Source organism: Mobula hypostoma, chromosome 7, assembly GCF_963921235.1.
Source record: "Mobula hypostoma chromosome 7, sMobHyp1.1, whole genome shotgun sequence".
In the NCBI taxonomy this organism is placed as follows: Eukaryota; Metazoa; Chordata; class Chondrichthyes; order Myliobatiformes; family Myliobatidae; genus Mobula; species Mobula hypostoma.
In genome coordinates, this window is record NC_086103.1 from 111,303,270 (window position 1) to 111,327,444 (window position 24,175).

General features: G+C 38.3%; 1 protein-coding gene across 4 annotated transcripts in view; it reads left to right on the plus strand.

The window, feature by feature from the left end:
• poglut2 (protein O-glucosyltransferase 2) overlaps positions 1–22,792 on the plus strand; it is a 101,796-nt gene extending 79,004 nt beyond the window's left edge. For all 4 annotated transcript variants that reach the window (XM_063053773.1, XM_063053775.1, XM_063053774.1 and 1 more), the window contains 4 exons: positions 8,041–8,250; positions 11,862–11,951; positions 18,652–18,756; positions 22,157–22,792. In XM_063053773.1, coding sequence (XP_062909843.1) covers positions 8,041–8,250; positions 11,862–11,951; positions 18,652–18,756; positions 22,157–22,174 — 423 coding nt within the window. In that variant the 3' untranslated portion in view covers positions 22,175–22,792. The remainder of the gene's footprint in view (positions 1–8,040; positions 8,251–11,861; positions 11,952–18,651; positions 18,757–22,156) is intronic.
• The last annotated feature ends 1,383 nt before the right edge of the window (positions 22,793–24,175 follow it).

The window sequence follows — 24,175 nt, forward strand, 5'->3', positions numbered from 1 at the left end:
GACAGGATTGGAAATTGTTATGTTCATATCATTAGTATATGTGAGTTATGGTGTGCTAGTGTCTAGTGGTGATTAAAGAAGTGCTAGGTTACAAATGAAGCATCAACAAATCCAAATATCTGGATCTCCATGCTGTGGCCTAGAGGTTATAAATGTGCCAAGCTCCACTCCCCCCAGCCCCTTTCTGATTCACTGTTCAGCTATGTTGCTAAGATGGGGTATCTGGCCAACTGTAGCTAGTGCATATAGTGCTGATTTCAATCAAAACAAAAAGGCAAATTTTTATATATAAAAATAACTAGAAAGTTTGTAAACATATGTTATTTTGTTAGTTTCTTTTGTATTTTTAAACTGAGTGTCTCTGATGAGCATTGACATTTGGAAATAGTAAAGTGGTCTGACAGAAAAGGTGTTGGAAAGTCATCAGTAGACTCTGTAAATAGACCTCAGTGTACTGATGGAGGCCTAATTGTCAATTAATACTTAGTCCATTTTAAAAATGACTGTTATCCCTACATTGTGGTTGTCAGAAGGTCTGGGCTCAACAACAATCCAGCCCATTAAGAAAAGCAATCGGCCAAGTCTTACCCTCAGGAACATTTCCCTGATGTCCACAAACAACCATTCTCTGCTACTCTTTGCTTCCTGTAACTTATCAATTCTCCCTCCATGCTGCCCTGTTAATTCAGTGGGTCGGTCTTGATGGCAACCTTGTTAAATGGCACTTTATCAAATGCCATTTCAAATCTATATATATCACAGCAATAACTTAGGGACCCTCTCAATCATCTCATCAAAACACCTCTATTGTTATTCAAAGATGATTTTTCTTTAACAGTCCATGTGATAACGCCAATATCAGACACTTCAAAGTTCAAAGTAAAATTTATTGCCAGAGTACATACCTGTCACCACGTACAACCCTGAGATTCTTTTTTCTGTGGGCATACTTAGTAAATCTATTGATCAGTAACTGTGATCATCAAGAACTGTAAAATGTAAACAAGCTGCAAATGCAGATAATAAATAAAAAAACGAGCATGAAATAACAAAATAAAGGAGTCCTTAAATGAGTGTAGTTATCCCCTTTTGTTCAAGAGCCTTATGGTTGAGGGGTAGTAACTTGTTGAACCTGGCGGTCTGGGTCCTGAGGCACCTATACCTTCTACCTGATTCCAGCAGTGATGTCCATATGACTGCTAATTCTATCATTTCATGATGAAACATGATGAAACCTAGTGCTGGTTTTATCTTTGTATCTTCCTTAATCAATAATGTAATATTTCCATATATCCATTGCTCATGCAAAACCCTGCATATCCACAGATGAATGGAAGATTCTGGCCAGTCTTTGATCTCCAACTCTTAATTTCTTCAGAACCCAGGTTGTATCAAGCCTGGATGAGTATAATTTGCCTTTATGGTATCTCTTCTCTATTAATTTTTAGCCTGCCTTCATTTGCATTATCTTCTTCTTCGGTAAAGACAAGTGTACTGATTTAGTCCTTTGATTATATCCTCTGACTCCATGACTACATCTTCTTTGGGTCCCAAAACAGACCACACAATTACTGTTCACATACAGATAAAAGGTAGTGGATTCCTCTTTAAGTTGTCACCAGACTTTTCTCATACTCTGCCTCTCTCAATTCGCTCTGTACTTCCTTTCAGCTTTCTATAATCTGGTTGAAATAAAAACACAAAGCATATTCAGCAGATCAGGCAGCATTTATGGACAGAGATAGGGACAATGCTTCAGGTCAACGACCTTAATCAGAACTTAAGTTAAAGATGTCACACATTTTGAACAAATACAGGAGTAGTATTAGCTGGTTGGGGAGGATTTAGCATAGCATAGTGTGGAAAGCAGGAGGAAATCAATGCAATTGGATGACAATGCAATAAAAATTGGATGAGAAGGACAATTGATGCATTCACTAGAGCAATAAATGTTTATAGCTTTATTATTATCAGAACTGCTGAACTGAAATTGTCAATAACATTTTTGAGTCCAGAAGGCTATGAAGTTCCTAATGAAAATCCATTAAACTTCATTAAATTATTTCAGGGGTTGAGACAGTATGATCAGAATGGATATAGAACAGGGAATTCATATGAACTGCATTTCAATTTTTGATTAGGCCTGCTCCTTTTATTTTCCCAAAATTCTGGTGCTCAGTCTGCAATTCCCTTTTCTGAGTTTCTGGACCTACATGGAATTGTTTCTTTTCTCTTTTGCCCCATTTCTGCCTGCTTTAATATTCATCAGTTTTGATAATGACCCAGTTGTTCTTTCTTCTTCTGTTTTTTTCAGTTCTGGTGAAAGGCTATCACTTTGAAAGGTGACTTTTGTTTATTTCTTTGCAGATGTTGCCTAACTACTTCAGTGTTTACGATACTTTCTGTTTGTATTGAATCACAAATAATCAACAATCCCTTTTTCCAATACTATGCGACTTTATACATTACTAGTTAGCAGGTGGATATAGCAAAAGGTTTGATAGATTGCAGAATATGATCTTATGAACAATGACCTTAACGTCACAATCCCAAAAGTGACCTTGAGCATCATACTTATTAAGTAACATTTTATGCCTGCATTTTACAGGGTAATAAAACACAGAGTTACTTTTATAGACATATGAAACTACGCACCTCAAAAACCTTGAGGTTTACTGATATTATAGATGGTAATAAAATTTCAACAGCTGAGATGTGGATATCTAAAATGCCTCTGACTTCAGAATTGTAATAAAAAGTTCTCTGCATGAAGTACTGGAACTTTGTTCACTACACTAATGTAAATATGATAATCACAGCATAACTTCAGAAAAAATATAAATATTTTTAATATTGGCATTGAATTTAAAATTAAGCTTTACTTCTGAAAATCATGCTTAGACAAATTGGTCAGTTTCTTGTTGAAATCATTCGGAATTAAAGGGTGGCACAGTAGTGTAGTGGTTAGCACAACGCCTTACAGTGCAGGCAACCCGGGTTCAATTCCTGTCGCAGCCTGTAAGGAGCTTGTACGTTCTCCCCCATGGTCGTGTAGGTTTCCTCTGGGTGCTCTGGTTTTCACCCACAGTCCAAAGATGTACTGGTTGGTAGGTTAATTGGTCATTGTAAATTGTCCTATGATTAGGCTTGGATTAAATCGGGAAATTGCTGGGCGGTGTGGCTCAAAGGGCCAAAAGGACCTACTCCACGCCTTAACTCAATAAACGAATAAATAAACAAACGCTATTTCTGTACTAATGAAACTGTCCTCTTGTATAGGAAGTATAATAATGCTGAAATTACTTGTTAGATTTGGTAAAATAACAACAGAAGTACTACAAACAATTACAATTTTCCATGTTCAATTGTTCATTAAAAAGATTCCTAGGATGACCGTGAAAGCTAGTGAAGAAATTGAGTGGAATGAGAGATGATCTCATTGAACTGCTTCGAATTTTGATTGTTTGGCAGGGTAGCTGCTGAAAGGATGATTCCCCTGGTCGGAAAGCCAAGAACTGGGCCGGCTGGTGGCGCAACGACATCGGCGCCGGACCCGGGAGCAGAGGTTCCCGGGTTCGAAACCAGTCGGGTCGCTCCCGAGTACACTTTTCATCCGTGCCGGGTGGCTGTGTGAGGAGTGGCATGCCACACAGTCTCTCTTACACTCGCTCCGCGCCTTGTCAAAAGCTATGAAAAAGACATCATCACGCACGCACCCACAGACGCACAGATGCACATGCAGACACATGCACAGACTCACTCGCACGCACAGGCGCACAGATGCACATGCACAGACTCACTCGCACGCACGCACAGACGCACAGATACACATGCACAGACTCACTCGCATGCACGCACACAGGCGCGCGCCAAAATAGAACAGGAAAGCCAAAAGTAAAGAGTTACAATTACAAATTAAGGGGATGCCAGTTGAGTTGAGAAACTATTTCTTCACTTCCATAGATTTTTGGAATTCTATAATTATACTCAAGACTGATATTGATAGATCTTTGGGAATATGGGATATAGAGATTTTAGTAACCAAGAGAAGATGATATTTAAGTTCATTTGTGATCCTGTTGGGAGGAACAACTTTGAAAATCTGTATGGCCAGAATCTCCTATTTCTAAAGTTAATGTGTTTCTTTCCCAGAAAGAAGGATTACCTAACAAGTATCAAATTTAAATTCTTAATATTAAATAGAGATAACAATTATCAGAATGCACAAGGATAATTAAAGTTCAGAGGAAAGTAAGTACTATAAATATTTACTCACATTGATTTAACAAAGTGGCCCAGATATCAATTAATTAGAACTAGGTGTATAGTATACAGTGCCCATAAAAAGAATTCACCCTCCCGCTTGGAAGTTTTCATGTTTAGTTTGGCTTTTTTGACGCTGATGAATGGAAGAAGACTCAGGTCAACATGAAAACAGATCTCTACAAAGTGATCTAAATTAATTTCAAATATGAAACACAAAATAATCGATTGTGTAAGTATTCACCCCCCTCCCCTTTAAGATGACATACCAAATATCACTGGTGCAACCAGTTGGTTTTAGAAGTCACATAATTAGTTAAATAGTGATCTGCTTTTTGAGACCTATATGCAATTAAGGTGTTTCAATTGATTGTAGTAAAAAGAAACCTGTATCTGGAAGGTTCAACTGCTGTTGAATTAGTATCCTGCAAAAACTACACTTTGGGGACAAAAGGACATTCCAAGCAACTCTGAAAAGGTTATTGAAAAGCACAAGTCAGAAGATGGATGCGAGAAAACTTCCGAGTCTTTGAATATCCCTTGGAGTACAGTTGCCAATCATCAACAATTGGAAAGAATATAGCACAGCTGTAAATCTGCCTAGAGCAGGCTGTCCTCAAAAACTGAGAGTCTGTGCCAGAAGGGGACTAGTGAGGGAGGCCACCGTGGGACCAATGACAACTCTGGAGGAGTTGCAACTTCAGTGGCCGAGATGACAGCAACTGTGCATACAACACCTGTTGCCTGGGTGCTTCACCAGTCACAGCTTTATTGGAGAGTGGCAAAGAGAAAGCCACTGTTGAGCAAAACTCACATGAAATTTCAGCTAGAGTTCACAGAAGGCAGGTGGGGGACTCTTTAAAGTCAGCTGGAAGCAGGTTCTATGGTCTGATGAAACAAAAATTGAGCTTTTTGGCCATCAGTCTAAACACTATGTTTGGCATAAGCCAAACACAGCACATCATTAAAAGCGCACCATCCCTACAGTGAAGCATGGTGGGGATGGTTCACCGCAGCAGGCCCTGGAAGGCTTATGAAGGTAGGGGGTAAAATGAATGCTGCAAAATACAGAGAAATCCTGGAGGAAAACCTGATGCAGTCTGCAAGAGAACTGTGACTTTGGGAGAAAATTCGTTTTCCAGCAAGACAATGACCACAAGCATAAAGCCAAAGCTACACAGGAATGGCTTAAAAACAACAAAGTTAATGTCCTGGAGTGGCCAAGTCAGAGACCAGACCTCAATGCACCTGGTAATTTGTGGTTGGACTTGAAAAGGCCTGTTCACTTACGATCCCCATGGAATCTGATAGAGCTTGAGCAATTTTGTAAAGATGAATGGAGAAGAATTGCAGTGTCCAGATGTGTAAAGCTGATAGAGACCTATCCACAGGGACTCAAGGGTGTAATTGCTGCCAAAGGTGCATTTATTAAATACTGACGTGAAGAGGGTGGCTACAATGCAATCATTTATTTTGTGTTTTATATTTGTAATTAATTTAGATCACTGTAGAAATCTGTTTTTACTTTTGACACAAAAGTGTCTTTTCCTGTGGATCAGTGTCAAAAAAGCTAAATTGAGTTCACTGTGATTCAGTGTTGTAAAACAATAAAACATGAAAACTTCCAAGGGGATGAATACTTTGTGTAGGCACTGTATGTACTGACCTAAAATAATGGATATTGCATATCACACTATTTCTTGTTTTAACTATGAACAGTTAATCATAGTCACAGAACACTGCAGCACAAAAACAGCCCTTCAGCCCGTCTAGTCCATGCTGAACTATTAATCTGCCTCGCCATCCACCTGCACCTAGGCCATAACCTTTCTTATCCCTCCCATCTATATACCTATCCAAATTTTTCTTCAATGTAGAAATCAAACCCATATCCACCACTTTTGCAGGCAGCTCGTTCCACTTTCTCATCACTCTGAGTGAAGAAGTTCCCCCTCATTTTCCCCTTAAACATTTCACCTTTCACCCTTAACCCATGACCTCTAGTTCTAGTCACACCCAACCTCAAAGAAAGAAGCCTACTTACATTTACCCTATCTATACCCCTCATAATTTTGTATACCTCTGTCAAATCTCCCTCAAGCTCCTATGTTGTAGGGAATAAAGTCCAACCTATTCAACCCTTTCCTATAATTCGGGTCCTCAAGTCCTGGCTCCTTGTAAATTTTTTTACTATGCTTCAATCTTATTTTAGAACTGTACACAATTCCTTAAATTAGACCTCATTAACATCTTATTCAACTTTAACTTAACATCCCAACTCCAGGACTCAGTATTTTGATTTATGAAGGCCAATGTGCCAAAAGCTCTCTTTACCAACCTATCTACCTGTGATAATACTTTCAAGGAAATATGAATCTGTATTCCCAGTTCCCTTGTTTGATCACACTCTTTAGTGCCCTATCATTCACTGTGTAGGTCCTATCCTGGTTTGATCACACTCTTCAGTGCCCTATCATTCACTGTGTAGGTCCTATCCTGGTTTGATCACACTCTTCAGTGCCCTATCATTCACTGTGTAGGTCCTATCCTGGTTTGTCCTCCTAAAGGGCAACACTTCACACTGTCTGAAATAATTTCCATCCAAGATTTTTCAGTCCGTTTTTCCAGCAGGTGCAGACCCTCCTGTAAGCTTTGATAACCTTCCTTGCTGTTTACAACACCCCCAGTCTTGGTGTCATCGGCAAATTTGCTGATCCTGTTAGCCACATTATCATCCAGGACACTGATATAGATGACAAACAACAATGGATCCAGCAATGATTCCTGCAGCACACCTCCAGTCACTGGCGTCCGGTCAGAGAGACAACCATCTACTATCACTCTTTGGTTTTCCCTGCAAAGCTAATGTCTAATCCAATTACTGCATCGTTCTGAATGCCAAGGCACTGAACCTTCTTGACCAACCTCCTTTGTGGGACCTTGCTAAAGTCCATGTAGTCAATATCTGCAGTGTTGACTACATCAGCTTAATTAGTGATTTTTTATTTTGTAGGAACAAACATCTCTACTGACACTTCTGATTTTTGTTTTAGTTCAGTATTTGATGTTGTTCGTCCATTGCTGACGTCGATGAGGACCTCGACACCATTATGATGGTGTCGAGACTAGCGCGTCATTTGGATTTAAGTGAGGGAGAGTTGCGCAGCGTCAGCCTCACTCTCTCTTCCCATTTCCCATCTGGATCCAGTGGCAAGATAGAGTCTAGACGGCTGGAGATGGGACTAGGCGCAGTGGATGACCAGGACGTCTTCTGTGCCTTGCCCTGCTCTACACGTTCCATGACGCTTGCAGAGACCGCCTTCTTGACCGTTGGACCTTCCATGGGTCTCGTCCGCTCAATCCGCCGGAGTCTGACTTCGCCTGCTGGGATAGACAACTCCCTATCTCACCGAGGGTTTGAGACCCATCGGCTACCCTCACCTGGTTTAGCTGGCTTGTCGAAGCCGTTGCCTGGGGTGTGGCCGCTGTCACATGCAAACAGCTACGGGGAGCCACAGGTGAGAGCTGAGTGCCAGGTGGGGATCAAAGGTGGACTAACCGCCCTGAAAAGGACGTGACATGTTCCCCCACCAGAGGTGCTACCCCTCCCTGACACCCCATACACCCCATATTTGATAGCATTACTGTGAATGTACAGAATCACTGCAGTATTTCCACCTTTCTCAATCAAAAATAATGTACCTCACTTTAAAGTTTTTTTCTTTCTGCACAGCATGTCAAATCTAATGCTCACTGATTTTTTTTTTGTTTTTTTAGTATAAGTATCAAATAAACATTGATGGCACCGTTGCTGCATACAGAATGCCTTATTTGCTGGCAGGAGATAGTGTCATTCTAAAGCAAGATTCCACCTACTACGAGCATTTCTACAATGACCTGAGACCATGGGAACATTACATTCCATTTAAGAGTGATTTGAGTGATCTTCTGGATAAAATTCAGTGGGCAAAATCTCATGATAAAGAGGTATTTTAGTTATGTTTTGTTTTCTACATTCAGTATTAATAATTGTATATTTTTGTTTTATGACTGCCGTACATTAAATACAATTCAAGTACTGACTGAAATAAACATTATTTCATATTTATAATTGTCATAGGATTAGTTGGATAGATTATAGAAGTTAATGTTGTTATTAAAAGCAGATGTTTATGTAAGGGTCTTCAATTGGCACTTTGCAGGCAAAAAATAATGAAATATGGTTCCACTGTGGCTCAAATCAAAAGTTTGATCTGGAAGAATTTCCGAATGGCCCAAACAAAAGAACCTCGGACATTTGGGCTCTAAATTTTGGAATTTTCTTAGTAGATATCTCTGCCTCACACCTAACCGGTGTGTATTTATTTGCTTCTGATAAAGATGTAATCCTTCCATGTTTTTCAAAGTCAAAGTAAATTTGTTATCAAAATACATATATGTCACCATTATCTTGTGGGCAATCACAGTAAATACAAAAAAAACAATAGAATCAATGAAAGACTACAGCTAACGGGCGGACAACAACCAATGTTAAAAATAACAACAAACTGTGCAAATACAAAAAGAAATAGAAAAACAGAAATAATAATAATAATAAATAAGCAATAAATAGCGAAAACATGAGATGAAGAGTCCAGCTCAGTTGGAACAGTTCAGTGATGGAGCAAGTGAAGTTATCCCCTCTGGTTCAAGAGCCTGGTGGTAGAGGGGTAATAACTGTCTGTGAACCTGGTGGAGTGAGTCCTGTACCTTCCTGATGGCAGAAGCAGGAAGAGAGCATGGCCTGGATGATGGGGGTCTTTGATGATTGATGCTGCTTTCTTGTGATAACGCCCTGTGTAGATGTGTTCAATGGTGAAAGGGCTTTACCCATGGTGGATTGCGCCGTATCCATGACTTTATAGGATTTTCCTTTCAAGTGTATTGCTGTTTCCATATCTGGCCGTAATGCAACTGGTCAATATGCTCTCAATCACACATCTACAGTATAGAAGTTTGTCAAAGTTTTAAATGACATGCTCAATCTTAACAAATTTCTGAGAAAGTAGAGGCACTGCCATGCTTTCTGTGTAATGGCACTTATGTGCTGGGCCCAGGATAGGTCCTCTGAAATGATAATGTCAATGAATTTAAATATAATGACCCCCCCTCCCCCCCCATGAGGACTGTCTGATAGACCTCCAGTTTTCTCCTCCTGGTGTCAATAATCATCTCCTTGGTCTTGCTGACCTTGAGTGGGAGGTTGAGTGACAAGATGTACCTTCATAAAGATCATTTGGAGGATTCTGTGGGAAAGGATTAAGTGCTGCAGAGCTAGAAGAATTTAATGAGTTTTTCTGCTCTACTTAATGCTATCGTCCGTGGAATCTGGTGACAAAAAAAAATCAACAAATGATATCTTTCAAATATCATTTTGAATTTCTGTAGAATCATACAGTATACTGAGCCATATGAATGATTATACTGGCATCTTGACATGGATTACAGATACTGACATGTTCCTCATTCTACCTCTACTATTCTTGATACACCATGTTCAGATCATTGTATTAGTGTCATGATACACCTCTGGCACTTCTGCTTCAAGTATATCACCCGAACCACTTCAATAGCCACTTTCTCTGATGGCTTAGTTAACTGACCAGATGGAATTTTGACATTCTTTTTCAGCTGAGCAAAGTTTTCTGTGCCATGTGCATGTGCCCACGTAATAGACCGCCAGATTCCATTCAAATAACTTCCTTTCCTAGCCTATCTGTCATTGAATTTATTGTCTATTCCTACTCCAGATTTGATTATTCTGTTGCTTTCCTGGTTGACTTTCCTTTCTTTACCTAATGTAAACTAAGATAAAACTTTGTTTACAATATCTTTTTCTCCAGTTCTCAAAAATCATGCCACTCTCCTTATTGAGTTTGAATCCTTTGCGTGCTTACTCATAAGTGCGTGCTCAACCATTTGTATTGCAATTTCCAACGTCTTCTTGTAAATAATACTGTCAAATGCAGGCAACATCTTCGTGAAACTCTTCTGCACCCTCTCCAAAATCTCCACATTATTCCTGTAATGAGCTGAGCAGAACTGCAGAAAATGTGACCTAACGAAATACGCCCTCACTTTTATACTCAACTCCTCGACCTATCAAGCTTTCTTTACTACTCTATCCATTCATATTACCACTTTCAGGGAGCTATGGACTTGCATACAGTTGCCAGAAAAAGTTTGTAAACCCTTTGCAATTATCCTTTACTTGAATTAATTACTCCTAAAATGTGGTCTGATCTTCATCTAAGTCACGATAGTAAACAAACACAATTTGCCCAAACTAATAACACACAAACAGTTGTACTTTTCATGTCTTTATTGAACACATTGTTTAATCATTCACGGTCCAGGCTGGAAGAAGTATATGAACCCTTGTATTTAATAATTGGTAAACCTCCTTTAGCAGCAATAACCTCCACCAAACATTTCCGGTAACTGCTGATTAGACTTGCACAACGGCGAGGAGGAATTTTAGACCATTCCTCCATACAAAACTTTCAATTCATCAATATTTCTGGGATACCTTGCATGAACAGCCCTCTTCAGTTCATACCACTGCATCTCAATTGGGTTAAGGTTTGGACTTCAACTTGGCCTTTCCAAAACACAAATTTTCTTCTTTTTAAACCATTCCGTTGCTGAATTACTCTTGTGTTTCGAATCATTGTCTTGTTGCATCATCCAACTTCTATTAAGCTTCAGGGATGGACCGCTACCTTGATCTTCTCCTGTAAATTGTCATGATACAGTTTTGAATTGATTGTTCCCTCAATGATTGCAAGCTTTTCAGGTCCTGAGGCAGCATAGCAGCCCCAAACCATGATGCTGCTTCACCATCCTTCACAGTTCGGATGAGGTTTTGGCATTGGATCAGACCACATTTTATGAGTAATCATTGCAGAAACCCAGGTAAATGCAAAGGGTTCACAAATTTTTTCTTGCAACTGTACAGGACCCTCTAGATGCTCCTGAGGATCCTGCTATTTATTGTATACTTTCCCCCGACATTTGACCTTTTGAAGTGCAACACCTCACACTTGCCTGGATTAACCTTTCTCTTTTTTATTAAATATAAACATTCTTGTTGTCCAAGGTTTGCAAATCTTGTCATCCTTTCCCTTCTTCATCACAGGACCATGTTGGTCCTAAATTTTGACCAGCTGGCCTTTAAACAATTCCACATGTCAAGTATGGATTTATCTGATAATTGCTCCCAATCTACTATTCCGCTTAAGACTGCTGCAGTTAGCCTTCCCCAATTAATACTTCCCCAAGGTCCACTCTCATCTTTATAAATTTTAAACTACCTTAAAACTTATGACCAGTGTTCCCAAAAACTTCCACGAAAACATTGATTATCTAGCTAGGCTCATTTTCTAATACAATGTCACATATGGCCCCTTCTCTGGTTGGACTATTTACATACTGGAATGCATCTCACAGATTCTGTCCCATCTAAGTTTCCTGATATGAAAGTACAGGTATTGTCAATGGATTGAGTGCTTTCTTTGAGAAATGAACTTTTTTTCCATTTTGTCTTTATAATTTCATAGGCCAAAATGATTGCAAAAGCTGGACAAGACTACGCTAGGAACAATCTTATGGCAGATCACATCTTTTGTTATTATTTTAAACTTTTCCAAGTAAGTAGAAACTTTTATTGCAAGAAAGTGCCAAATCTTAAACCTGCATACTTAAAATTAATAGAAAATTAGGAAGAGTATAAAATCATCAAAGTTGCTGGTGAACACAGCAGGCCAGGCAGCATCTCTAGGAAGAGGTACAGTCGACATTTCAGGCCGAGACCCTTCATCAGGACTATCTGAAGGAAGAGTTAGTAAGAGATTTGAAAGTAGGAGGATCTCTTACTAACTCTTCCTTCAGTTAGTCCTGTTCAAGGTATTCCAGTTCATTGAAATTTGTCCTTCAGTTACGCTAACTTTTCCATTATTCGTTGTAATTGTTTTATGAATAAGCTGATTATGTTTGCTTCACATCTTGTAGAATTTTGCAAAAACTATTCAAAACTGTCAATCATATTAAAAGATGAGAAGAATCTGTCATAAAAACATATAAAAAGAGAGGCTAGATTAAACTATTTGATCCTTCATGACTGCTATGCAATTCAATTAGATCAAGACAGGTCTTTTATGCCAGTGCCACTACACAGAAGATGTAACCAGGAAATATTAAAGTCTTCACCGAACAGGAAAAGGTCTGGAAAAAATCAAGTTCTCCTGTATGAATACAATGCTTTATACTTTTTAAGTACAAAGATAATAAATGATTCAGTTTCAATAACTATAATCACATAATTCAAAATTTTGAATCAAGGTAGATATCTTTGCACAATTCCACATATACAATGGTAGCAGAACCCCTTTGAATATTCAAATGCTGACGGCTGATACAAAAGCTTTTCAACACAAATTCCAGACACCCAACATATATCTCTTTTGTTACAGTTTTGAGGAATGGATCCCTGAATATACAGCAAGTGACAAAACAGACCTGTCCTGTTCTGTGCATTATGTGGTAGGGAGGGATCCACTTTTAATGATGCATCAATACAGGAAGTGGCTACGCAGTGACTTCCCTGATCTCCTGAAGTTTTCATTGACCACCAACTAAAATGAATGTTCATCTATTCAAAGTTCAAGTTAAATTTATAATCAAAGTACATACATGTTAGGAGGTACTACCTTGAGGTTTATTTTCTTTATAGGAGAAAAGTACAATTGAATTTTTATTAAAAGCTATACATAAACAGACAAAGACTGCCAAACAATCAAATCAAAAGAAAACAAACTGTAAATAAAAATAATACTGAGAACATGAGTTGTAAAAAGTCCTGGAAAATGGGTCTGTAGGTCATACAATCAGTTCAGAGGAATGATGAATGAAAGTATCTATGCCAGTTCAGCAGCCTGTTGGTTGTAGAGTAATAACCATTCCTGAACCTGTTTGTGTGGGATCGAAAGGCTTCTGTACCTCCTTCCCAATGGTAGTAGTGAGAAGAGGGCGTGGCCTGGATGGTGGAGGTCTTTGATGATGAATGCTGCTTCCTTGTAGTGAGGAGGGCTTTGTCTGTAATGGACTGCACTATTCCCACCTCTTTCTATAGCTGTTTCCATTCCAGGGCATTGGTGATTCCATACCTGGCCATGATGCAACCAGTTAGGATATTCTCCACTGTGCATCGATAGAAGTTGGTTAGAGATTTTGGTGATTGCTGGCATCTCACAGAAAAGCTACTGGATATACAGTACATCTTCTATTGTCCTCCCAACATTGTTTCAATGGTACAGAATCAGAATGTCCCATGCCAATGATTTGTTACAGTAGCTGTAAAGTACCAATTGAAGTTAAAATAGAACAGGTTTTATTTCATAAAGACTGGTTCTCACTTTAATTAGTATCTGCTCTCCGTACTTTCTTAACTCTGGAATAACCTCTAACACCTTGACTTCTCAAAATCTAAAAATCTCTTAATCTTTATCCTAAATATAAAGAACAAATGAACCTCCACAACCTTGCTAGATATTGAATTCTAAAAATTTACAGCCCTGAGTGGCTAACTCCTTATTTAAATTTTGATCAGAAGATCTTGGTGAAGTGGTGGTGAATAAACAAAACTGAGAATAGAATAATTCCAGAAAATACAAATGTAAAAGCTTAGCCATTTCAATTGTTGTGGAATTGCTAATGAAGCACTTAATCAACTTTAATCAATAACAGAAGGAGATTTTCAATCACAATTTTGTACTGGAAACCTATATTTTTTCCTTTAACAGGGTGACATATGACATATATGAAGTCATAATTATCTGCAATATTCAGTTTCATGTTGTAACAAACTTCTGTACGGATCCCTCAGAAACATTAGTCATCCAATCTCTAAATTCTGTACCCCATCCCACACCGTCCCATACGGCCAGGGCTGTTTTACTCTCTGGCATAGGCTTTTTTGTGCCTTTGTGTTTCTGTTTGTCTCACTTTTGGTGGCATCAATTCCCCACACTTGAGTCCATCTCTGAAATTCATCGTTAACTCTACCTGCCTCTTTATTTTTTGTCTGTTAAAACAAACATTTTTTGATATCTCTCCCTCCCCCTTCCTCTCTCCAGATTGAATGACTATTTCCACTGCAATCAATATTACAGAAGCTACATAAATGCAATTTTTAGCTGTGTCTGTATTTGTTATGGTGGCTGTAAGTGGTGTTTGGTGGGAAGTACCATCACAAGGACTAGAGAAATAAAAGGAGGCAATAGGTAAAGGGAAAAGAATTGCTCTGTTCACTGTAGTAAAATCATGTGTTTAAGCAACTTGTTGCTAAGATTGTTACAAATGAAAAAGCAAATAATTTTTTCCTCAGGTGATCATAACTTGAGGTATATTAGATTGTAATGAGCATGTAAATGTGAACAAACAAATTTGTTCACCGGGAATTATCATCAAAAGAATTTTTAAATTCAGCAGCTCCTGCACTTTGATTGTTGTTGGCTCTGAATACTCTGAACTTTTGTTTAATGTTCTCATTTTTAGAGTCTTGTACCTTTTTCTGATCAGCTTTCTGTGAAATATAACTAAATTACCAAACACTTTTTATTGTTCTTTCTTGAATGCTGTGAGAAGCTCTTTGTATTTTAACTATATATCTTTTTTTCCAAATTACAGCTTCAAAAGATGATTATCAAGATCTCATGATCATTTCTTTATCTGTAGATGCCTCCTTATCAGCTTTCTATAGCTCTTGTGACTTGTTCAACTTTGGAATTTCATAACTGAGGGAGCACTGCTACCATAACTTGACAGTAGCTGTTAAATTACATGACTACAAGATGGTTCGCTTCAGATTACAGCAGTTACCTTGACTCTTGAACAGATTTCTCTTTGAAAAATGGAAAACATTTCTTCAAATTGATTTTGTCATAAAGGCACATAGTACTAAACCTATCTCTGTATGCTACCAGTGTTCAGATCACAGTAGCCACTATTATATTTATCTTTGATGATAACAATTTGTGTATTCCCAATTACTTCAACTGGTTATTATTACAAGAGGAATTCAGGAACACTGCTGAATTTAATTGGATCATGTCATGCAGGATAATTCTTCAACAAGTCAAAATATATAAAGCACTTTTTAAAAACTTTTTACATTTTTATTAATACTCATTTACCTTTGAACTGAAGCCCCAATCTTTATTCCCTGACATATTTTGATTAGCATGGCCAAAATTACAGCAGATGCTTATTTTTCCAAGAGGACATCAAACTAAAACATTTTATGTAACCTTATTACCAACTTTAAATTATAGTTTTGCTTTTGTTTACAAATAATGTTGCACAATCTTCATGTTGTTACTTGTATTATGTATCTAGATTAAAAATAACTTTCTGTCAACATTTTCATATGATATCTATTAAGAATGCAAAATTCTTAAACATGGTTATACATCTTTCTGCCAGAGGTGTTGCTGTAGTCCCACCACAGGTGTTTTCTGTTTCAATGCCATGTATACACAAAAAATGGTTATTTTGAAAGTTCAAAATAATTGCAACAACTTCAAATTGAATTGCACCATTCAGGATATTAGACTAGGTTCTTGCTGTCATAAATGACGTGTGCAGCATTAACTTAAATTCCATATTAAAAGTGCATAGAATGAGGATGTTCCTTGTGCAATACTTCTTCATGTTCCAATAGTGCTCTCCCTGAGCATGTTACTACCTTATGCTGGGTATCCCACTCAGTTAGCTACCTTTATTTTCCTCCTCCCCTTCACTAGCTGTTCCAAAGCATCTCCCCCACCACAGCAGTACCAAGCTTTCTATCTTCTAATCTCATCCCCTTGGCTCTTCCTGGCCTCTTAATGCAGACTCTCTAATACAACCCTCACTCAACCCTGATCCTGGTCTTTCCTGGTGCTTTCCTTTACGAGCTCCACAGAGGGGCCAGCTGATCAGAAATGTTCAATCCTGTTAGACATAAGCATTATCCATGATATTAACTCTCTGGTTTTGAAATTTGTCTGCATCATTGTTTTGTCCACATTAGCTAGAGGTTAGCACTATGCTACTACAGCTTGGGCCATTCCAGAATTTGGAGTTCAATTCTGGTGCTATTTTGTAAGGAGCCTCTGTATGTCCTCCTCGTGGAATTGTTGATTTTTGTGGGCCCTCTGGTTTCCTCTCACAGTACAAAGATATACCAGGTTAGTTAATCAGTCATTGTAAACTGTCCCATGATTGGGTTAGGGTTAATGTGGTTTGTCAGGGGTTTGTGGGGTTGGGTGGCTCGAAGGTTCAGAAGGGCCAACTCCACACTGTATTGCTAAATAAATAAATAGCAGAAAAATTTAACAGCATCATTTACTATCCAACATTCTCAGTCACTTATCTCATCATTTCACAAAGAGAAGTGGTTACAGAGAAAGCTCTGCTTACAGTTCCATGCAACTGAAAGCACAACAGCCATCCTTAAGGGGCACAAGTGCTTCCAGACAAGTGGAGTGTTGCCTTTTTCACCGTTGTTGCCCAAGTGAAGTCAGGGAAAGTACAGGTCCACAATCCCTTGTCCAAAATCCTTGGGGCCAGTTGCATTTCAGAATTCAGAATTTTTCAGATTTCAGACCACCCCCCCCCCCCGATACCAAAAAACACGTATACTCAAGTCCCTTATTTAACCTCTCTCAGTGCGGTGGACTTTAGGACCCAGCGGTGCACCAAACGTACGCACATCCTCCCGTATACTTTAAATCATCTCTAGATTACTTATAATATCTAATACAATGTAACTGCTATGTAAATAGTTGTTATACTGTATTGTTTAGGGAATAATGACAAGAAAAGTTTTTATTTCCGACAAAAATATTCAATAAAACATAAAAACATACAGCTTCAAATGAACCGTATCAAACACATGGTAAATGACTTATTGGAATAAATGTAGAATGTCACTGTCACTATAAAACTTCAGTAACTTGTCTTTCTGTTTATTTAAATCATATACAGTGGTAGTTCCGACACAATTTTCTTCAGTAAAACGACGTACAGACACACCACGATCAAGCTTCTGCAATAACTCCACTTTCTGCATTATTGATAATGATAGATGCTTCCTTCTCTTTTTCTCATTGTTACTCATAGGGGTATCTGCAGCTCTTTTTGACATTTTCACAGTGAAATTAAACACAAAGTCAACAGTGAACACAAAATATCAGTGAACAGCAAATGCACGTGTAACCAGTACGAGCGCTGAGCCACAACTGACATCTGGGGGCCTCTGCTAGTGCTGCCACGTCACACCTGAGTGATGTCAGCTGTTGGCGAAAAAAACTTTGGTTTTCGGAGCTTTTTGGATTTCAGAATTTCAGATAAAGGAATGTGCACCTGTACTCCCAGGTTGAGAGGCCTGTTTACATCATCCATAAGAGAGATTTCATGTGATCAAGGGGGCTACAGGAGGATTTTCAGTCCTTCACGTGCCTTCAAATGGAGTGCACATGAATATCTGCCTCACCTGCAAGGTCTTGTGTATGTGCCAGGATGGTGGAGAGGGAGGGGGTACAGGGACAAGTTTTGGCCCTCCGAGAAATTGTTTAGGTCCCAGGTGGAAAAGGAGGGGGTAAAGGGCCGTGTTTCCCCTCCTACATCTGCATGGTTAAAGTGCCAGAGACAGGGAAGGAATGGGTGAGGAGGGACAATTAGACAAGTCATGGAGAGAGAGTGTCCCTACGGAAAGCAGAGAGGAAGGAAGGAGGAAGATGTGGCTGGGGGTGGGATCTCAGAGGAACTGGTGAACTGATGAAGCTGATACTCTGGATGTGGATCTGGGGATCAGGGGAACTCTGTTCTGTCTGCTGAGGGGGTTGGGGGGGGGTGAGATGAGTCAGGCATGTGGGAAATGGAGGAATATAGATGGCTCCATTTTTAATCTCACCATTGTTTTCAATTCCCATACGGCATCACTCCTCCCTAGTTCTGCAATATCCTTCAGTACTGTAGTGTGGTAAGCTCTTTGCACTCATCAAATTGTAGATTCCTAATCATATCTAAATTTAATCATTCCATTATTAGTATTCATGCTGTAAGCTGCTAAGGCCTAACCTGTGGATTTTTTCTCCTAATTCTTTATACCTCTGTTTCTTCATTTGTTGTGCTTCTTGAAATCTATCTCTTTGATGAAGCTTTTAATGACCTTACACATCTGGTGTCACATTCCTGAAAGGTAGCTTGGGACATCATTGCTATATTAAAAATGCTGTATGAAAACAATTAGATGATATGTAACATATTACTAACAAACTCTGCTTCCTCATTTTTTTTATAAAACAGGAATATGCTGATCTTCAAATAAATGAGCCTAAGATTAGGGATGGCATGGAACTAGTGGACCATCCAAAAGATGACCTTTTCCCTTGTGTGTGTCATAGAACAAAGGTATGGTACAAATTAGAAAGAGAAAATGTGCTTACAGTTCTGTAGTAGACTGAATATTTGAGAAGCATAATCTAAGAACAATTAAGAAAATTCTGATAATCTGGCTGAACTAAAAAAAATCCAAGCAATACTGAATGGCCAGTTCCGTGACCAAAACTTCTTACCTTCCAGAGTGATCATGATTCCATCAATAACGAACTGACTTGACCAACCTGTATTCTTCATCTCTTTCATTCTCACTGATAGAAGATCCCCATCCCCAAGTCATAAACTGTTGTACTGTAGACTCTAAGGTCTATGTCCAATCCTTTATAAGACCATAAGACATAGGAGAAGAATTAGGCCATCTGGCCCATTGAGTCTGCTCCACCATTCAATCATGGCTGATTCTTTTTTTTCTCCTCCTCAACCCCACTTCCCGGCCTTCTCCCCATAACCTTTGATGCCATGTCCAATCAAGAACCTATCAATCTCTGCCTTAAATATACCCAACAACATCCACAGCTGCATGTGGCAACAAATTCCATAAATTCACCACTCTTTGGCTAAAGAAATTTCTCCGCATCTCTGTTTTGAAAGGGCGTCCCTCTATTCTGAGGCTGTGCCCTCTTGTCCTAGATTCCCCCACCATGGGAAACATCCTTTCCACATCTACTCTGTCTAGGCCTTTCAACATTCGAAAGGTTTCAATGAGATCCCCCCCTCCACCCTTCTGAATTTCAGTGAGTACAGACCCAGAACCATTCTTGTGAACCTCCTCTGGACCCTCTCCAATGGCAGCACATCTTTTCTAAGATAAGGGGCCCAAAATTGTTCTCAATACTCAAGGTGAGGCCTCACTAGTGCCTTATAAAGCCTCAGCTTCACATCCTTGCTCTTGTAAACCTTCTAGACCTCTTGAAATGAGTGCTAACATGGCATTTTCCTTCCTCACCACTGACTCAACCTGCAAGTTAGCCTTCAGAGTGTTCTGCACACAGACTCCCAAGTCCCTTTTCATCTCAGATTTTTGGATTTTCTCCCCGTTTAGAAAATAGTCTGCACATTTATTTCTACTACCAAAGTGCATGATCACGCATTTATTATGTCTTATTACTCTGTATTTCTCCTTTCTTCTCCTTCCTCCTTGTATTTTCTGGAATTCCAGCATCTCCTTTATCAATCCATCCATAATAAGATCTTGCTTCATTGCAGCCATCAGTGAAACAGGTTTTCCTTATTTAAGCACTACCTTCTTTCGAAGCCGCCGTATTAATCTCCCCTTCATTTCTGGAAAGCCCTGCCATCTTCTTGAAATCAGAATCAGGTTCATTATCATTGAAATATGTCATGAAATTTGTTGTTTTGTGGCAGCAGTACAGTGCAAGACTGCAAGATAGGAGAACTATATTCAAATAAATAGTGCAAAAACAGAGCCAGATGTTGAGACAGAGTTCATGGGTTCATGGACGATTCAGATGGTAGAGGGGAAGAAACTTTTTAAAATGTTGAGTGTGTATCTCAGGCTCCTATACCTTTTCCTTGATGGTAGTAATGAGAAGAGGACATCTCCTTGATGGTGAGGATCCTTAATGGCTGCCTGCTTCTTGAGGAACCAGCCCTTTCCTCGCTACGATTTTGCTTTCTAATTCTTTACTTAGTTCTCTTTCTGTATTCCCTGTTTGATCCAAATTAATCCATCACATCAGTCTTGAACTTCATTCCCTCTGTCACAGCTACATTCAGGACGTAGATCTACAGATCCATGACCTTCACCATTGATAATGAGTTACATTGACACTGTATTCCCTGGAGTTCAGGAGAATGGGCTGGGGGGGATCTCATAGAAAGATTCCGAATGTTAAAAGGCCTGAACAGATTGGATATGGCGAAGTTATTTCCCATGGTAGGGGATTCAAGGACAAGAGGGCACGACTTCAGGATTGAAGGACGTCCTTTTAGAAACTGAGATGTGGAGAAATTACTTTAGTCAGAGGATGGTAAATCTGTGGAATTTGTTGCCATGAACGGCTGTGGAGGCCAAGTCATTGGGTGTATTTAAGGCAGAGATAGATAGGTTCTGGATTAGTCAGGGCATCAAAGGGTATGGGGTGAAAGCAGGGAAGTGGGGATGAGTGGAAGAACTGGATCAACCCATGATTGAATGGTGGAGCAGACTCAATGGGCTGAATGGCCTACTTCTGCTCCTATATCTTATGGTCTTGTGGTTTTTTGAATAATGCACAACCCTTATTTGGATAGATGTTGTTTTCTTAGTTGATTTCAAAGCAAGAACTTGTAGTCCCTGACCAAAATCTTTGTGGTTGCACCATTAGCACTAGTACTGTTACAGTAAACTCATGCCACCTCAGAGCAACCTTGACGAGGAGAATAAATGTTTTAAAAGTGGGTAAATGGAAGTGGCACCCATATCTCAAGAACAAGTAAAAACAGTCTCTTCCTGATACTGTCATACCTTTCTAAAATACAGAGCCTGGAGCTATGCATTTTTGGTGCATGTGTTCTGATTAAGTTCTTAAGAGTCTTAAGCAATGAAATTTGGTGCAAAGAAAGTTTGAAAATAATTGTCAAGAGTTTCCATTGTTTCTCTCCAAGATACTCTCAACTTGGATATAAAACATCAGAATCTCATCGATTGGTCTAATCTAAATTTAAGTAACTCCTTTCAAACTTTTTCCTCTTTAAATCACATCCATTAAATATTCTACAGCTTCTTTTGGTAGTTCTACAGTGTAGGTGTTAAATTTATTTGCAAACTGAGGTAATGTCTCTATTTAGTAGTTTCAATATACCCTGAAACTGCATCACAAATATTCCTTTTACCCAAGTGGTCTGAATAGTATCATCAGTGTTCATTTATTTTCACTAATTTTACTAAAAGCTTTTTAATTATTAGATCTTTTTTCCGCTGCTTTCTCTTCTTTTATCCTTTCTATATTCCTTTGTAGTTTTTCCATGTAATCAGAATATTTAATATAGCTTTTTCCCGTAATATCTCTTTGTAAGTACTAAATATTCTAATATTGGATGCTAACTTTTAAATTTTTCATCTATCAATGGAAGCCAGGTATTATTTATATAATTTTTGGACCAGATTTAATTTATATATTTTAGAACATTTAATCATTTTCCATTGTTTAATTTCTGTTTTTTATTGCTGAATCTTCTTGCATTTAATCTAGTTTGAGAAAATGTTTCCCAAATATTTCCATAGGTTTGGACGATACCAGTTCTAATTAATTGTCTAGAAATGAAATATATGAATTTGTTTTGATATGAAGATGATATTCTTCTTATAATGGACTTTATCATTAAATTGTTATGGTCTTCAAGTTTTAAGGAATATTAGTCATTTTTCCCACTAATGACACTAAAATTCTCTACAAAATTTTGTTTTCAGTCTAGAGATGAACTTTGACCTGAAAAGTCCCAAAGACGACAATAGAGCAATTAGCTTCTACAACCTATTGGATTCTTGTGTAGCTGCATCAATATTCATATAATAATATGCAATTGGGAACACCCAGAAGATCCTCTACAGGCTGCTGCTATAAGTGCCTCTACAATAGGATTTGACCCTATTGTAAAAATATACCTCGTATTTGCCACAAAACTGTTATTCCGCTGCATAAAATATTTGTTTATTAATCTGTAGCCACTAAAATAGTTTAGTTTACCGAAACTTAAGCAGTTTACATGTATCTTAAAAATATTGTTATGCAGTAAATAAAAGGGTATGCCAGAAGTAGTTCATGGATTGGAAAATAAAACTTTTTAAGGGCAATGTGATCTATTTTGTAGCTAATGGATTTTGATATATGTATTGGTTTGATTGAATCAACTTCAAATCATATGAAGATGAAAGTTATATGCATTTGTGCACATACTCAGTTTTTCTTGTGATGTGTTTCAAAGATATTCAGGTGTATTCATTGGAAGCACAATTGACCAAGAAATATAACTATTGATGATTTTGTAATATTGTCTCAATATTTGATGTTATGAAGTGGTTAGCTGACTATTAATCTTTTTTTAATAAAAGCATGATTATTTTTATATCTGTTTGCAATTTTTAATCATTACCTCACTACACATATTTCTGTTTAGTTCCTGGGATCAATCATGAAATATTCTTGAAATTAAATGCCATACACTTTATATTTAACAAAGTGGTTATATGATTCCAGTTTTGAGGTGGCTCCCAAAGCCAGTTATGATAATTTCAAAGTTTCCGCGTAAAATTAAATTGATTAGTTAATATATTTTGAAGACAAAAGCACTGCTTTTCTGTGATAATAACAACTATACATGTCATTTGAAGCAAGTCCAAGCCAATATTTAGTGAATGTTAATTCTTTGGATCATTTTTAAAAAAGGATTAAAATGGAATGAAAACAGAAATCACTGGAAATACTCAGCAGATCCGGTAGAGTGAAAAGAGAAAGAGATGCACACTTGAACCATCAACTTTGTTTCTCTCTCCACCGCTGCTAACATGCTGTCTATTTTTGAATTTTATGGTTTTATTTCAGGTTTCCAGCATCTGCAGTAATTTATTTTTAGATAGTTATAATTCATCAAAGTCATTTGTATTTTATTCTTCATTTAAACTGCCATAACTCTATTAAGCCCTCCCAACCATTGAGCACATCTACATGAAACGCTAAGTAGGAAAGCAGTATTCATAATCAGGGGTCCCCACCACCCATGTTGTGCTCTCTTCTCATTGCTACCATCAGGAAGAAGATACAAGAGCCTCAGGACTCACATCACCGGGTTCAAGAACAGTTAATACCCCTTAACCATCAGGCTCTTGAACAAAAGGGGATACCTTCACTCAGTTTCACTTGTCCCATTATTGATATGTTCCCAACCCCAAAAGATTCACTTTCAAGGACTCTTCATCTCATGTTCTCAATATTGATTGCTATTTATTTATAAACAAGAGAAAATCTGCAGATACTGTAAACCCAAGCAACACACACAAAATGGTGGAGGAACTCAGTAGGCCAGGCAACATCTATGGAAAAAAGCACAGTCAACGTTTTGGGCTGAAACTCTTCGACAGGACTGGAGCTTTTTTTCTGATACAAAGAGAGTGAGATGCTTTAAGTTGCTTAATTTGGTATTGAACTTGGAAGGCTGCAACACGTCCCGACCGAAGACGTGCCAATCTTCATACATCCAGTTGCAAGAAACCCTTTGCAATTACCTTTTATTTGCATTAATTACTCCTAAAATGTGGTCTGATCTTCATCTAAGTCACAATAATAGACAAATACAATCTGCCTAAACTAATAACACACAAACAATTATAGTTTTCATGTCTTTATTGAGCACATTGTTTAATCATTCACAGTCTAGGCTGGAAAAAGTATGTGAACCCTTGTATTTAATAATTGGGAAAACCTCCTTCAGC